The 15,791-nt window shown below is 38.0% G+C and overlaps 1 protein-coding gene across 2 annotated transcripts in view; it reads left to right on the top strand.

The window, feature by feature from the left end:
• TRPM7 (transient receptor potential cation channel subfamily M member 7) overlaps nt 1-15,791 on the top strand; it is a 120,703-nt gene that overhangs the window by 42,612 nt on the left and 62,300 nt on the right. For both annotated transcript variants that reach the window (XM_059057877.2, XM_067029236.1), the window contains 2 exons: nt 1,122-1,194; nt 2,989-3,089. In XM_059057877.2, the coding sequence (XP_058913860.1) occupies nt 1,122-1,194; nt 2,989-3,089 (174 nt within the window). The remainder of the gene's footprint in view (nt 1-1,121; nt 1,195-2,988; nt 3,090-15,791) is intronic.

Below are 15,791 nucleotides of genomic sequence, written 5' to 3'. Positions count from 1 at the left end.
ATATATGTATATGTATATCTGATTCACTTTGCTGTACAGTATAAACTAACACAATATTGTAAAGCAAGTATACTCCAATAAAAAAAATAGAGACCAGTGTTGCTTAATTTCAGTCATCTAGACATGGGCTTAAGTTTACAGAGACAAAAAATTTTAACAGTCCTCTAAGTAGGTGGGTGATAACATGGTTTGATCTGCTGTTTTCTTTCATGCATTTCATATTTGTATACTTTGAATTGAAGTTAGTTGAAAAATTTGTATTGGGGTTATAACAATAGACTTTTATTTTATGAAAAGGTTATTAAATGAAAACCTCTGTCCAATGATATTATGTTTCAAATAATTTTAAATAAATTTCCAGTAAAAGGATTCAACAAAACACTTCTCATTCAAGAACACATATATTTACTTGAACTGAATAAGTGCCCACTCTGCAGAAGAAACAGCAGGATTTACTCAGATTAGTAATCTATAGCCTTAGCTCATAAATTGCTTATTCTAGTAATGGACATAAAATATATAAAAAAATAATATAATATGAAACCAAACATTTTGAATATACTTGAATTGTATTTATTTTATAATTTTTTTAAAATTTATAATTTATTTTTGGCTTCGTTGGGTCTTTGTTGCTGCACGTGGGCTTTCTCTAGTTGCGGCGAGTGGGGGCTACTCTTCATTGCAGTGTGTGGGCTTCTCATTGCAGTGGCTTCTCTTGTTGAGGAACACAGGCTCTAGGCATGTGGGCTTCAGCAGTTGTGGCACGTGGGGTCAGTAATTGTGGCTCACGGGCTCTAGAGCACAGGCTCAATAGTTGTGGTGCCTGGGCCTAGTTACTCCACGGCATGTGGGATCTTCCTGGACAAGGAATCAAACCTGTGTCCCCTGCATTGACAGGTGGATTCTTAACCACTGTGCCACCTGGGAAGTCCCTACTTGAATTTTATTTGGTAAATGATAACAAATTCTTTAATTTTCTGTGTTTTGATTGTAATGAAATTATTTCTGACCCAAGAAAACTATATCTGCCAAGTAGTTTGCAGTTACTTTGTGATTTATATGCCTTATGTCTTAGCTTATAAAATATAAAGGCATAATATTATGAATTGATCTTTAAATAGATTACTGTTTTCCACATTGGATCAGATGAACATCAAGATATAGATGTAGCAATACTTACTGCACTGCTTAAAGGTAAGACTTAACATTTATTTGTTAGATTTTTCATTTATAGTGTTTTTATATAAGTTAGGATTTTTTAATTTGACTAAATGTTTGAGAACTGAATTTTTCAATAGTTTTTCTTTGAAAAAGACACAGTGTTCACTTTCTTTGACAAAATTGCTTTTGTTTTTAATCTTATAACTTTTTAAAAAGTTCATACCAGGATTTATGCCATTAGACCTATTTAATTATCCTGTTAAGAATGTGTCAAACATGTCACATTTTTAATTGGCTGAAAAATAAGTGTTTAAAAGTAATAGAGTATTAGTGAATAGAAATTAAGGATAGCATTCTTAAATGTGCTATTTTCATTAGGAAGGAAAATTTGGAAAGAAAACTAATGGTATCTTCTAGAACTAAGGGGTTAATGCACATGCAGTTGAATTGTTTTCCTCTCATTATCTTTCCAAAGACATCTAACTGACAAGACAAACAATACTGTAGTGAAAAATCTTTTCAGAAATTAGGAACTAAAATGTTGTTCCATCTGAGTACCTGAAAGTCCAAGTATGCATTTGAGGTGGCAGAAGCAGAGCAAGAGGGCACTATCTTATCATTCACAAGAATTTCCCCAATATTAGACTATAATGAATTGCCAATAGATCAAACATTTGAAAAATACTATAATAAAATATAACATTTACATCATCTGAGAATGAGAGATCATAAGTAATAGGAAGCCCAGAAACCATAAAGGGAAAGATCAATAAATGCGATTGCATAAAAATAAAGAGAGCAGCTAATATTTGCTGTATACTTTCTGTGTACTAGCTGCTGTGCTTTAGTGGTTTATGTTGTTTACCCTTGTGACAGCCCTAAGAGGAAGATTTCCTATTATTTTCCTCATTTCATAGATGAGAAAACTAAGAACAGGAATGTGGAAGGATCACAATAAGGTGTTGTAAATTAGTAATAAAAAGATGAATACCTCATGGAAAAAATGAGTCAAAATTTAAGTAAAAGATTTTAGCAGAATACAAATGCTTGGGGGAAATGTGGAACTGATGGCAAAATGTTATAATTTTTAAAAAACCATAAATTAAAAACAGAAAAAGAAGCTTTTTATCCTCCTACTGGGTATTTGTATACTCCTGATGGATGGTATAACCTTTCTGGAATATATTTTGGCAGTGTATCAAAAGCCTTAAATTATATACCCTTCTACACAGCAATTTGGCTTCTACAGATTCATCCTGTTAAATATGTGCACAAAGATACACTCACCAGAAAATTCAAAATAACGTGAAATGTCCACTAGTTAGAATATTTGTTGAATAAATTTTATTTCACCTTTAAAAGGTATTTATATATATATAAGGTACATCTATATGTACTGTTATTGAAAACTAAATATGATACATAAAGCAGGCTGAGTATTTTGTATAGTATGACCTACTTTTGCATAAACAATTAAAAGTATATGTATGAACTTATATATGCACAGAAAACACCTGTAAGGATATTTTTCATAATATTAACAGTCAGTACTATCGCTGTGATAGAAACAGATCATCTTTCTTTTCTATTCATTCTTGTGCATTCTGGATTGTTTGCAATGGATGAGGCTGTGTCTTTTCTATAGTTGGAAAATAAAAGTCCTCAACCCTGGGGTAACCTTATCTTTCTGAGGCAGGCTACCTCTGAATAATGACTGACACCAGCTGTGTAAGTTAATTAAAGGGCAAGGGGGGGGAATTCAAAAGTGTTCATATTTTATGGAGATAAATTAATTGAACTTGTCGACTGTTTTCTTTATTCGATTAGGCACTAATGCATCTGCATTTGACCAGCTTATCCTTACATTGGCATGGGATAGAGTTGACATTGCCAAAAATCATGTATTTGTTTATGGACAGCAGTGGCTGGTATGTAAATAATCTATATAAACAGTGTAATTAAATTAAGCTAAGTTAATAACAAAGTATTTGCTGAAACTGTGACCTAACTTTATATTTACCTGTCAGTCAAAAGTGCAAACTTATTGTAGCCAAACATTTCTGCAACATTCAGATCCATTTAGGATTTAATAAGTTCTGTTTGCCTCTTGATAAAAGCTGTGTTTTTTATAGGGTATAGATCTTTAAAAATTCTGTAACTGAAAAGAGTTTCAGAAATAGTGCTCTTTGCATCTGTGTTTGTTGGGAATGTTGGCCTGTAATTTTCTTTTCTTCTGGGGTCCTTGTCTGGTTTTGGTATCAGAGTAATGCTGGACTCATAAAATGAGTTTGGAAGAGTTTGAAAAGGATTGATATTAGTTCTTTGAATGTTTGGTTAAATTCACCAGTGAAGCTGTCTGGTCCTTACTAGTAATCAGACTATTCAGAATTTCTATTTCATTATGATTTGGTCTTGATAGGTTGTATGTTTCTAGGAATTTATCTATTTCTTCTAGGCTGTCCAGTTTGTTGGCATGTAATTGTTCATATTAACCTCTTAATGATCCTTTGTATTTATGTGGTGTCAGTTGTAACATCTGTTTCATTTTTGATTTTATTTATTTGAGTCCTCTCTCTTTTTTCTTCCTGAGTCTAGCTAAGGGTTTGTCAATTTTATCTTTTCAGAAAACTAGCTCTAGTTTCTTTCTAGTTGTCTTTTCAATCTGTTTCATTTATATCTGTTCTAATTTTCATTACTTTCTTCCTTGTAGTAACTTTGAGTATCGTTTGTTCTTCTTTTTGTGATGTAAAGTTAGGTTATTTGAGACTTTTCTTATTTTTTGAGGTAGGCTTTTATCATTGTGAACTTCCCTGTTGGAACTGCTTTTGCTGTATCCCACAAATTTTGGTGTGTTATATTTCCATTTTTGTTTTTCTCAAGGTACTTTTTATTTATTTATTTATTTTGGCCTCATTGGGTCTTTGTTGCTGTGCGCGGGCTTTCTCTGGTTGCGGCAAGCGGGGTCTACTCTTCGTTGCAGTGTGCGAGCTTCTCATTGCAGTGGCTTCTTTTGTTAAGGAACATGGGCTCTAGGCACATGGGCTTCAGTAGTTGTGGCATGCGGGCTCAGTAGTTGTGGCATGCAAGCTCTAGAGTGCAGGCTCAGTAGTTGTGGCACATGGGCTTAGTTGCTCTGTGGCATGTGGGATCTTCACGGGCCATGGCTTGAACACGTGTCCCCTGCATTGGCAGGCGGATTCTTAACTACTGTGCCACCAGGGAAGCCCTCTCAAGGAACTTCTTAATTTCTCTTTTGATTTCTTCTTTGACCCATTGGTTGTTGAGTAGTATGTTGTTTGATCTTCATGTATTTATGGATTTTCCAGTTTTCTTTGTGTAATTTCTAGTTTCATACCATTGTGGTCAGAAAAGATGCTTGATATGATTTCAGTCTTCTTAAATTTATTAAGACTTGTTTTGTGGTCTAACATGGTCTATCCTGCAAAATTTTCCATGTGCACTTGAGAAGAATGTGTATTCTCTTGCTTTTGGATGGAACGTTCTGTATATCTGTTAAGTCCATTGGTCTAATGTGTCATTTAAGGCTGATGTTTTCTTACTGATTTTCTGTCTGGATGATCTGTCCACTGATGTAAGTGAGTATTAAAGTCCCCTATTATTTTGTATTGCTGTTTCTCCGTTTAAGACTGTTAATATTTGTTTTATGTATTTATATGCTCCTATGATGGGTACATAAATATTTACATATATTGTATCTTCTTGTTGAATTGACCCCTTTATCATTATGTGCCATCCATCTTTGTTTCTTATTACAGTCTTTTTTTTTATAGTCTACTTTGTCTGATATAAGTAAGCTTTCTTCTGGTTTCCATTTGCATGGAATATCCTTCTCCATTTCTTCACTTTCAGTCTATATGTGTCTTTACATCTAAAGTGAGTCTCGGGCTTCCCTGGTGGCGCAGAGGTTGAGAGTCCGCCTGCCGATGCAGGGGACACCGGTTCATGCCCTGGTCTGGGAAGATCCCACATGCCGCAGAGCGGCTGGGCCCGTGAGCCGTGGCCGCTGAGCCTGCGCGTCCGGAGCCTGTGCTCCGCAACGGGAGAGGCCACAACAGTGAGAGGCCCGCGTAACGTTTTAAAAAAAAAAAAAAAGTGAGTCTCTTTAGGCAGCATATAGATAGGTCTTGTGTTTTTATCCATTCAGCTACTCTGTGTCTTTGAATTGTTGAACTTAGTCCATTTACATTTAAAATAATTATTATAAGTATCTACTTACTGATATTTTGTTAATTGTTTTCTGGCTGTTTTTGTAGTTCCATTCTGTTCCTTTTTTCTCTCTCTCTTGCTCTCTTCTTTTGTGATTTGATGACTTTAGTGATATGCTTATATTTTTTTCTCTTTGTCTTTTGTGTATTTGTCTTTTGTGCATAGGCTTTTGCTTTGTGTTTACCATGAGGGTTACATATAATAATTTATATCTATAATGTCTATTTTATGTTGATAACCACTTGTTTGATCCCATTCTAAATCTCAACATTTTTATATTCCCCTTTCCTCTTTTCTGTTTTTCATGTCACAGTTTACATCTTTTTACCTCGAGTATCCCTTAACTAATTATTGTAATCATGGCTAGTTTTACTACTTTTGTCTTTCAACCTTTATTCTAGCTTCATAAGTGATTAATCTACTAATTTTACTATGTATTTACCTTTTCAGTGAGATTTCTTTCATATGTTTTCTTGTTACTAATTACCACCCTTTCTTTTCAGCTTCAAAGAAGCTCCTTTAACATTTCTTGAAAGGCTGGTTTAGTGGTAATCAACCCCTTTAGCTTTTGCTAGTTTGGAAAAGTCTTTCTCTCTTTCAATTCAGAATAAGAATTTTTGCCAGGTAGAGTATTCTTGGTTGGAAGTTTTTTCTTTCTGTACTTTGAATATATTGTGCCACTCCCTTCTGGCCTGCAAAGTTTGTGCTGAAAAGTATGCTGATAGTCTTATGGAGGTTCCCTTGTATGTAACGAGTTGTTCTTCTCTTGCTGCTTTTAATATTCTTTCCTTGTCTTTAACTTTTGGCATTTCAATTATGTGTCTTGGTGTGGGTCTCTATAGGTTTACCTTATTTGAAACTCTCTGAGCTTCCTGTATCTGGATGTCTGTTTTCTTCCCCAGGTTAGGGAAGTTTCAGCCATTATTTCTTCAAATACAATTTCTGCCCCTTTGTCTCGCTCTTCTTCTGGGAACCCTAAAATGTATCAGTCCATTTGATGTTGTCCCATAAGTCCCTTAAGCTAACTTCACTTTTTTAAAAGTTCTTTTTGCTACTCTGGGTGAATTACACTGCCTTGTCTCCAAGTTGACAGGTCCTTTCTTCTGCTTCATCTAGTCTGCTCTTGAACCCTGATAGTGTATTTTTCAGTTCAGTTTTTTGTTCTTCAGCTCTGTTTGGTACTTTCTTAGATTTTCCATCTCTTTGTTGAAGTTCTCACTGTGTTCATTCTTTTCCACAATTCAGTGAGCATCATTATAATAATTACTTTGAACTCTTTATCAGGTAAATTACTTATCTCCATTTCATTGAGGTTTTTTCCCTGAGGTTTTATCTTGTTCTTTCATTTGGAACATATTTCTCAGTTTCTCCATTTTACTTGACTGTGTTTTGGTTTCTGTACAGTAGATGAAATAACCACCTCTTCCAGTCTTGAAGAAGTAGCCTTGTGTAGGGGATGAGCCTTGTCAATCAACCTTGACTCAGCTTTTTGTTCTCTCTGAAACCTTTCTGCTTGTTCAAGCAATGTATTATATTTTTACTAGCTCCCAGTAATTGATAATGTGCAGTTACCTATCAGTGTCCCTAAGGGGAGTATTTCAGCATCCAGATTCAGACTGACTGGAATCCATACCCTCAGACAATAGCTTTTGAAAATCTTCAACAGAATATTTAGGAAACTGAATTCAACAATACTTTTAAAGGACCATATACCATAATCAAGCGGGATTTATTCTGGGGATCTGCAAATCAGTCAACGTGATATATCACATTAAGAAAAACAATGATAAAAATCATATAATCAACTCAATGGATACAGAAAAAGCATTTCACATGATTCTATATCCATTTATGATAAAGATTTTCAACAAAGCAGGTATAGAGGGAATGCACATCAACATAATAAAGGCCTATGGCTAACATCATACTCAATGGTGAAGAGTTGAAAGCTTTTCCTCTAACATCAGGAACAAGACAAGGATGCCCACTCTTGCTACTTCTATTCAGCATTGTATTGGAAACCCTAGCCACAGCAATTAGGCAGGGAAAAGTAATAAAAGGCATCTAAATTGGAAAGGAAGAAATAAAACTGTCACTCTTTGCCTATGACATGATACTATGTATAGAAAACCCTGAAGACTTCACCAAAAAACTGTTAGAACTAATAAATGAGTTCAGCAAAGTTGTAGGATACAAAACAAATCTGCATAAATTTGTTGTGTTTCTATACACTAATAACAAAATATCTGAAAGAGAAATTAAGAAAACAATCCCACTTGCAATTGCATCAAAAAGAATAAATTACCTAGGAATAAATTCAACCAAGGAGGTGAAAGATCTGTGAACTAAAAACTATAATATGTTGATGAAAGAAATTGAAGAAGATACAGAGAAATGGAAAGATATTTTGTGCTCATCGATTGGGAGAATCATTATTGCTAAAATGTCTATACAACCCAAAGCAATCTACAGATTCCGTGCAATCTCTATCGAAATTCCAATGGCATTTTTCACAGAAATAGAACAAGCAATTCTAAAATTTGTATGGAACAACAAAAGATCCTGAATAGCCAAAACAATCTTGAGATAGAAGAATAAATCTGGAGGCATTATGCTTCCTGATTTTAGACTGTGTCACAAAGCTATGGTAATTTAAACAGTATGGTAGCTACTCATTGATCTGCCTTAGATTTTTAACTTTCACTATAAAAAAAGGAATAGAGAGACGGCTTAAAGATGGCGGAAGAGTAAGACGCGGAGATCTTCCTCCTCACAGAGACATCAGAAATACATCTACACGTGGAACTTCTCCTATAGAACACCCACCGAACGCTGGCAGAAGACCTCAGACCTCCAAAAAGGCAAGAAACTCCCCACATATCTGGGTAGGGCAAAAGAAAAAAGAATAAACAGGGACAAAAGAATAGGGACGGGACCTACGCCAGTGGGAGGGAGCCGTGAAGGAGGAAAGACTCCCACACACTAGAGGCCCCTTCGCGGGCGGAGACTGCGGGCGCCGGAGGGGGAAGCTCCGGAGCCGCGGAGGAGAGCGCAGCCACAGGGTGCGGAGGGCAAAGCGGAGAGATTCCCGCAGAGGATCGGTGCCGACCGGCACTCACCAGCCCGAAAGGCTTGTCTGCTCGCCTGCCGGGGCGGGCGGGGCCGGGAGCTGAGGCTCGGGCTTCAGTCGGATCCCAGGGAAAGGTCTGGAATTGGCAGAGTGAAGACAGCTTGAAGGGGGCTAGTGCGCCACGGCTGGCCGGGAGGGAGTTCGGGAGAAGTCTGGAGCTGCCGAAGAGGCAAGAGACCTTTTCCTCCCTCTTTGCTGCCTGGGCGCGAGGAGAGGGGATTAAGTGCGCCGCTTGAAGGAGCCCCAGGGGCGGGCGCGGAGCTGCCGAAGAGACAAGAGACTTTTTCTTGCCTCTTTGCTTCCTCGGGTGTGAGGTGAGGGGATTAAGAGCACCGCGTAGAGGAATTCCAGAAACGGGCGCGAGCCGCGGCTGTCGGCGCGGACAGTAGAGACGGGTGTCGGACGCTAAGGTTGCTGCTGCCGCCACCAAGAGGCCTGTGTGTGAGCACAGGTCACTCTCCACACCGGCCCTCCCGGGAGCCCGTGCAGTCCGCCACTGCCGGGGTCCCGGGATCCAGGGACAGCTTCCCCGGGAGAACGCACGGCGCGCCTCGGGCCGGTGCAGCGTCACGTCGGCCTCTGCCGCCGCTGACTCACCCCGCCCCCGTGCCACTCCCTCCCCCCAGCCTGAGTGACCTGGAGCCCCCGAATCAACTGCTCCTTTAACATCGTCCTGTCTGAGCGAAGGGCAGTCGCCCTCGGACAACCTACACGCAGAGGCGGGACCAAGTCCAAAGCTGAACCCCAGGAGCTGTGCGAACAGAGAGGAGAGGGGGAGATCTCTCCCAACAGCCTCAGAAGCGGCGGATTAAAGCTCCACAATCAACTTTAAGTGCCCTGCATCTGTTGAAAACCTGAATAGACAACGAATCATCCCAAGTTGAGGAGGTGGACTTTGGGAGCAAGATATACTATTATTTTCCCCTTTTTTTTCTTTTTGTGGGTGTGTATGTGTGTGCTGCTGTGTGAGATTTTGTCTGTATAGCTTTGCTTGCACCATTTGTCCTAGGGTTAGACCGACCCATTTTTCTGTTTTTTGTTTGTTTGTTTGTTTTTTTTTGTTTGTTTGTTTTTTAAAAGGAAATTTTTCTTCTTAATAATTATTTTTTATTTTAATAACTATACTTTATACTACTCTGTCTTCTCCCTTTCTTTCTTCCTTTCTTCCCTCCTTCCCTCCTTTCTTCCTTCCTTCCCCCTTCTTTCCTCCCTTCCTCTCTTCCTTCCTCCCTTTCTTCCTCTGCACCTTCCGTCCTTGCTTTCTTGCTTCCTTCCTTCATTTCTTCCTTCCTTTCTTCCTTCCTTCCCTCCCTCCCTCCTTCCTTCCTTTTCTTTCTTCTCTATTTATTCTACCTTTTATTTTGAGCCGTGTGGATTAAAGGTTCTTGGCGCCCCAGCCAGGCACCAGGGCGGTGTCCCTGAGGTGGGAGAACCAACCTCAAGACACTAGTCCACAAGAGACCTCTGAGCTCCACGTAATATCAGACGGCGAAAATCTCCCAGAGACCTCCATCTCAACACCAAGACCCAGCTTCACTCAAGGACCAGCAAAGAACAGTGCTGGACACCCTATGCCCAACAAAGAGCAAGACAGGTCTACAGCCCCATCCATTAGCAGAGAGACTGCCTAAAATCATAATAAGGTTACCAACATCCCCAAACACACCACCAGACGAGGACCTGCCCACCAGAAAGACAAGATCCAGCCTCATCACCAGAACAGAGGCACTAGTCCCCCCAACCAGGGAATCTACTCAACCCACTGAACCAACCTTAGCCACTGGGGACAGCCACCAAAAACAACAGGAACTACAAACCTGCAGCGTGCAAAAAGGAGACCTCAAACACAGTAAGATAAGCAAAATGAGAAGACAGAAAAACACACAACAGATGAAGGAGCAAGATAAAAACACACCAGACCTAACAGATGAAGAGGTAATAGCCAATCTACCTGAAAGAGAATTTAGAATAATGATGGTGAAGATGATGCAAAATCTTGGAAATAGAATGGACAATTTGCAAGAAACAGTTAACAGGGACCTAGAAGAAATAAAGAGGAAGCAAGAAACGATGAGCAACACAATAAATGAAATTAAAAATACTCTAGATGGGATCAATAGCAGAATAACTGAGGCAGAAGGACGGATAAGTGACCTGGAAGATAAAATAGTGGAAATAACTACTGCAGAGCAGAAGAAAGAAAAAAGAATGAAAAGAACTGAGGACAGTCTCAGAGACCTCTGGGACAACATTAAACGCACCAACATTCGAATTATAGGGGTCCCAGAAGAAGAAGAGAAAAAGAAAGGGACTGAGAAAATATTTGAAGAGATTATAGTTGAAAACTTCCCTAATATAGGAAAGGAAATAGTCAATCAAGTCCAGGAAGCACAGAGAGTTCCATACAGGATAAACCCAAAGAGAAACACGCCACGACACATAATAATCAAACTGTCAAAAATTAAATACAAAGAAAACATATTAAAAGCAGCAAGGGAAAAACAACAAATAACACACAAGGGAATCCCCATAAGATTAACATCTGATCTTTCAGCAGAAACTCTACAAGCCAGAAGGGAGTGGCAGGACATATTTAAAGTGATGAAGGAAAAAAACCTACAACCAAGATTACTCTACCCAGCAAGGATCTCATTCAGATTTGATGGAGAAATTAAAACCTTTACAGACAAGCAAAAACTGAGAGAGTTCAGCACCACCAAACCAGCTCTACAACAAATCCTAAAGGAACTTCTCTAGGCAAGAAACACAAGAGAAGGAAAAGACCTACAAGAACAACCCGAAACAAGTAAATGGTAATAGGAACATACATATCGATAATTACCTTAAATGTAAATGGATTAAATGCTCCCACCAAAAGACACAGACTGGCTGAATGGATACAAAAACAAGACCCATATATATGCTGTCTACAAGAGACCCACTTCAGACCTAGGGACACATACAGACTGAAAGTAAGGGGATGGAAAAAGATATTCCATGCAAATGGAAATCAGAAGAAAGCTGGAGTAGCAATTCTCATATCAGACAAAATAGACTTTAAAATAAAAACTATTACAAGAGACAAAGAAGGACACTACATAATGATCAAGGGATCGATCCATGAAGAAGATATAACAATTGTAAATATTTATGCACCCAACATAGGAGCACCTCAATACATAAGGCAAATACTAACAGCCTTAAAGGGGGAAATCGACAGTAACACAATCATAGTAGGGGACTTTAACACCCCACTTTCACAAATGGACAGATCATCCAAAATGAAAATAAATAAGGAAACACAAGCTTTAAATGATACATTACACAAGATGGACTTAATTGATATTTATAGGACATTCCATCCAAAAACAACAGAATACACATTTTTCTCAAGTGCTCATGGAACATTCTCCAGGATTGATCATATATTGGGTCACAAATCTAGCCTTGGCAAATTTAAGAAAATTGAAATCGTATCAAGTATCTTTTCCGACCACAACGCTATGAGACTAGATATCAATTATAGGAAAAGATCTGTAAAAAATACAAACACATGGAGGCTAAACAATACACTACTTAATAACGAAGTGATCACTGAAGAAATCAAAGAGGAAATCAAAAAATACTTAGAAACAAATGACAATGGAGACACAACGACCCAAAACCTATGGGATACAGCAAAAGCAGTTCTAAGAGGCAAGTTTATAGCAATACAATCATACCTTAAGAAACAGGAAACATCTCGAATAAACAACCTAACTTTGCACTTAAAGCAATTAGAGAAAGAAGAACAAAAAACCCCCAAATTTAGCAGAAGGAAAGAAATCATAAAGATCAGATCAGAAATAAATGAAAAAGAAGTGAAGGAAACAATAGCAAAGATCAATAAAACTAAAAGCTGGTTCTTTGAGAAGATAAATAAAATTGATAAACCATTAGCCAGACTCATCAAGAATAAAAGGGAGAAGACTCAAATCAATAGAATTAGAAATGAAAAAGGAGATGTAACAACTGACACTGCAGAAATACAAAAGATTATTAGAGATTACTACAAGCAACTGTATGCCAATAAAATGGACAACCTGGAAGAAATGGACAAATTCTTAGAAATGCACAACCTGCCGAGACTGAACCAGGAAGAAATAGAAAATATGAATAGACCAATCACAAGCACTGAAATTGAAACTGTGATTAAAAATCTTCCAGCAAACAAAAGCCCAGGACCAGATGGCTTCACAGGCGAATTCTATCAAACATTTAGAGAAGAGCTAACACCTATCCTTCTCAAACTCTTCCAACAGATAGCAGAGGGAGGAACACTCCCAAACTCATTCTATGAGGCCAACATCACCCTGATACCAAAACCAGACAAAGACGTCACAAAGAAAGAAAACTACAGGCCAATATCACTGATGAACATAGATGCAAAAATCCTCAACAAAATATTAGCAAACAGAATCCAACAGCACATTAAAAGGATCATACACCATGATCAAGTGGGGTTTATCCCAGGAATGCAAGGATTCTTCAATATACGCAAATCAATCAATGTGATACACCATATCAACAAACTGAAGGAGAAAAACCATATGATCATCTCAATAGATGCAGAGAAAGCTTTTGACAAAATTCAACACTCATTTATGATAAAAACCTTGCAGAAAGTAGGCATACAGGGAACTTTCCTCAACATAATAAAGGCCATATATGACAAACCCACAGCTAGCATCATTCTCAATGGTGAAAAACTGAAACCATTTCCACTAAGATCAGGAACAAGACAAGGTTGCCCACTCTCACCACTTTTATTCAACATAGTTTTGGAAGTTCTAGCCACAGCAATCAGAGAAGAAAAAGAAATAAAAGGAATCCAAATAGGAAAAGAAGAAGTAAAGCTGTCACTGTTTGCAGATGACATGATACTATACATAGAGAATCCTAAGTATGCTACCAGAAAACTACTAGAGCTAATCAATGAATTTGGTAAAGTTGCAGGATACAAAATTAATGCACAGAAATCTCTGGCATTCTTATACACTAATGATGAAAAATCTGAGAGTGAAATTAAGAAAACACTCCCATTTACCATTGCAACAAAAAGAATAAAATATCTAGGAATAAACCTACCTAAGGAGACAAAAGACTTGTATGCAGAAAACTATAAGACACTGATGAAAGAAATTAAAGATGATACAAATAGGTGGAGAAATATACCATGTTCTTGGATTGCAAGAATCAACATTGTGAAAATGACTATACTACCCAAAGCAATCTACCGATTCAATGCAATCCCTATCAAATTACCACTGGCATTTTTTACAGAACTAGAACAAAAAATTTCACAATTTGTATGGAAACACAAAAGACCCCGAATAGCCAAAGCAATCTTGAGAACGAGAAATGGAGCTGGAGGAATTAGGCTCCCTGACTTCAGACTCTACTACAAGGCCACAGTAATCAAGACAATATGGTACTGGCACAAAAACAGAAATATAGATCAATGGAACAGGATAGAGAGCCCAGAGATAAACCCACACACATATGGTCACCTTATCTTTGATAAAGGAGGGAAGGATATACAGTGGAGAAAAGACAGCCTCTTCAATAAGTGGTGCTGGGAAAACTGGACAGCTACATGTAAAAGTATGAAATTAGAACACTCCCTAACACCACACACAAAAATAAACTCAAAATGGGTTAAAGACCTAAATGTAAGGCCAGACACTATCAAACTCTTAGAGGAAAACATAGGCAGAACACTATACGACATAAATCACAGCAAGATCCTTTTTGACCCATCTCCTAGAGAAATGGAAATAAAAACACAATTAAACAAATGGGACCTAATGAAACTTAAAAGCTTTTGCACAGCAAAGGATACCATAAACAAGACCAAAAGACAACCCTCAGAATGGGAGAAAATATTTGCAAATGAAGCAACTGACAAAGGATTAATTTCCAAAATTTATAAGCAACTCATGCAGCTCAATAACAAAAAAACAAACAACCCAATCCAAAAATGGGCAGAAGAACTAAATAGACATTTCTCCAAAGAAGATATACAGATTGCTAACAAACACATGAAAGAATGCTCAACCTCATTAATCATTAGAGAAATGCAAATCAAAACTACAATGAGATATCATCTCACACCGGTCAGATTGGCCATCATCAAAAACTCTAGAAACAATAAATGCTGGAGAGGGTGTGGAGAAAAGGGAACCCTCTTGCACTGCTGGTGGGAATGTAAATTGATACAGCCGCTATGGAGAACAGTATGGAGGTTCCTTAAAAAACTACAAATAGAACTACCATACGACCCAGCCATCCCACTACTGGGCATATACCCTGAGAAAACCATAATTCAGAAAGACTCATGTACCAAAATGTTCATTGCAGCTCTATTTACAATAGCCAGGACATGGAAGCAACCTAAGTGTCCATCAACAGATGAATGGATAAAGAAGATGTGGCACATATATACAATGGAATATTACTCAGCCATAAAAAGAAATGAAACTGAGTTATTTATAATGAGGTGGATGGACCTGGAGTCTGTCATACAGAGTGAAGTAAGTCAGAAGGAGAAAAACAAATACCGTATGCTAACACATATATATGGACTCTAAGGGAAAAAAATGTCATGAAGAGATTAGTGGTAGGACGGGAATAAAACACAGACTTACTCGAGCATGGACTTGAGGATATGGGGAGGGGGAGGGGTGGGCTGTGACGAAGTGGGGGAGTGGCAGGGACATATATACACTATCAAATGTAAATTAGATAGCTGGTGGGAAGCTGCTGCATAGCACAGGGAGATCACCTCTGTGCTTTGTGACTGCCTGGGGGGGTGGGATAGGGAGGGTAGGAGAGAGGGTGATGCAAGAGGGAGGAGATGTGGGAGCATGTGTGTATGTATAACTGATTTAGTTTGTTGTAGAGGGAAAACTAATACACTATTGTAAAACAATTATACTCCAATAAAGATGTTTAAAAAAAAAAAAAAAAAAAAAAAAAAAAAAATAAACAGTATGGTATTGGCATAAAAATAGATTAATCAGTCAGTGGAACAGAATAGAGAGCCCAGAAATAAACTCATGCACATATGGTCAATTAATTTATGACAGAGTAGTCAAGAATATACAATGGGAGAAGGACAGTGTTTTTCAATCATTGATGTTGGGAAAACTGGACAGCCACATGCAGAAGACTGAAACTTGACCACTGTCTTATACCACACACAAAAATTAATTCAAAATGGATTAAAGACTTG

This window comes from Kogia breviceps, chromosome 3 (assembly GCF_026419965.1).
Source record: "Kogia breviceps isolate mKogBre1 chromosome 3, mKogBre1 haplotype 1, whole genome shotgun sequence".
In the NCBI taxonomy this organism is placed as follows: Eukaryota; Metazoa; Chordata; class Mammalia; order Artiodactyla; family Physeteridae; genus Kogia; species Kogia breviceps.
Note: the sequence above shows the minus strand (reverse complement) of the source record. Positions and strands in the feature narration are given on the sequence as shown.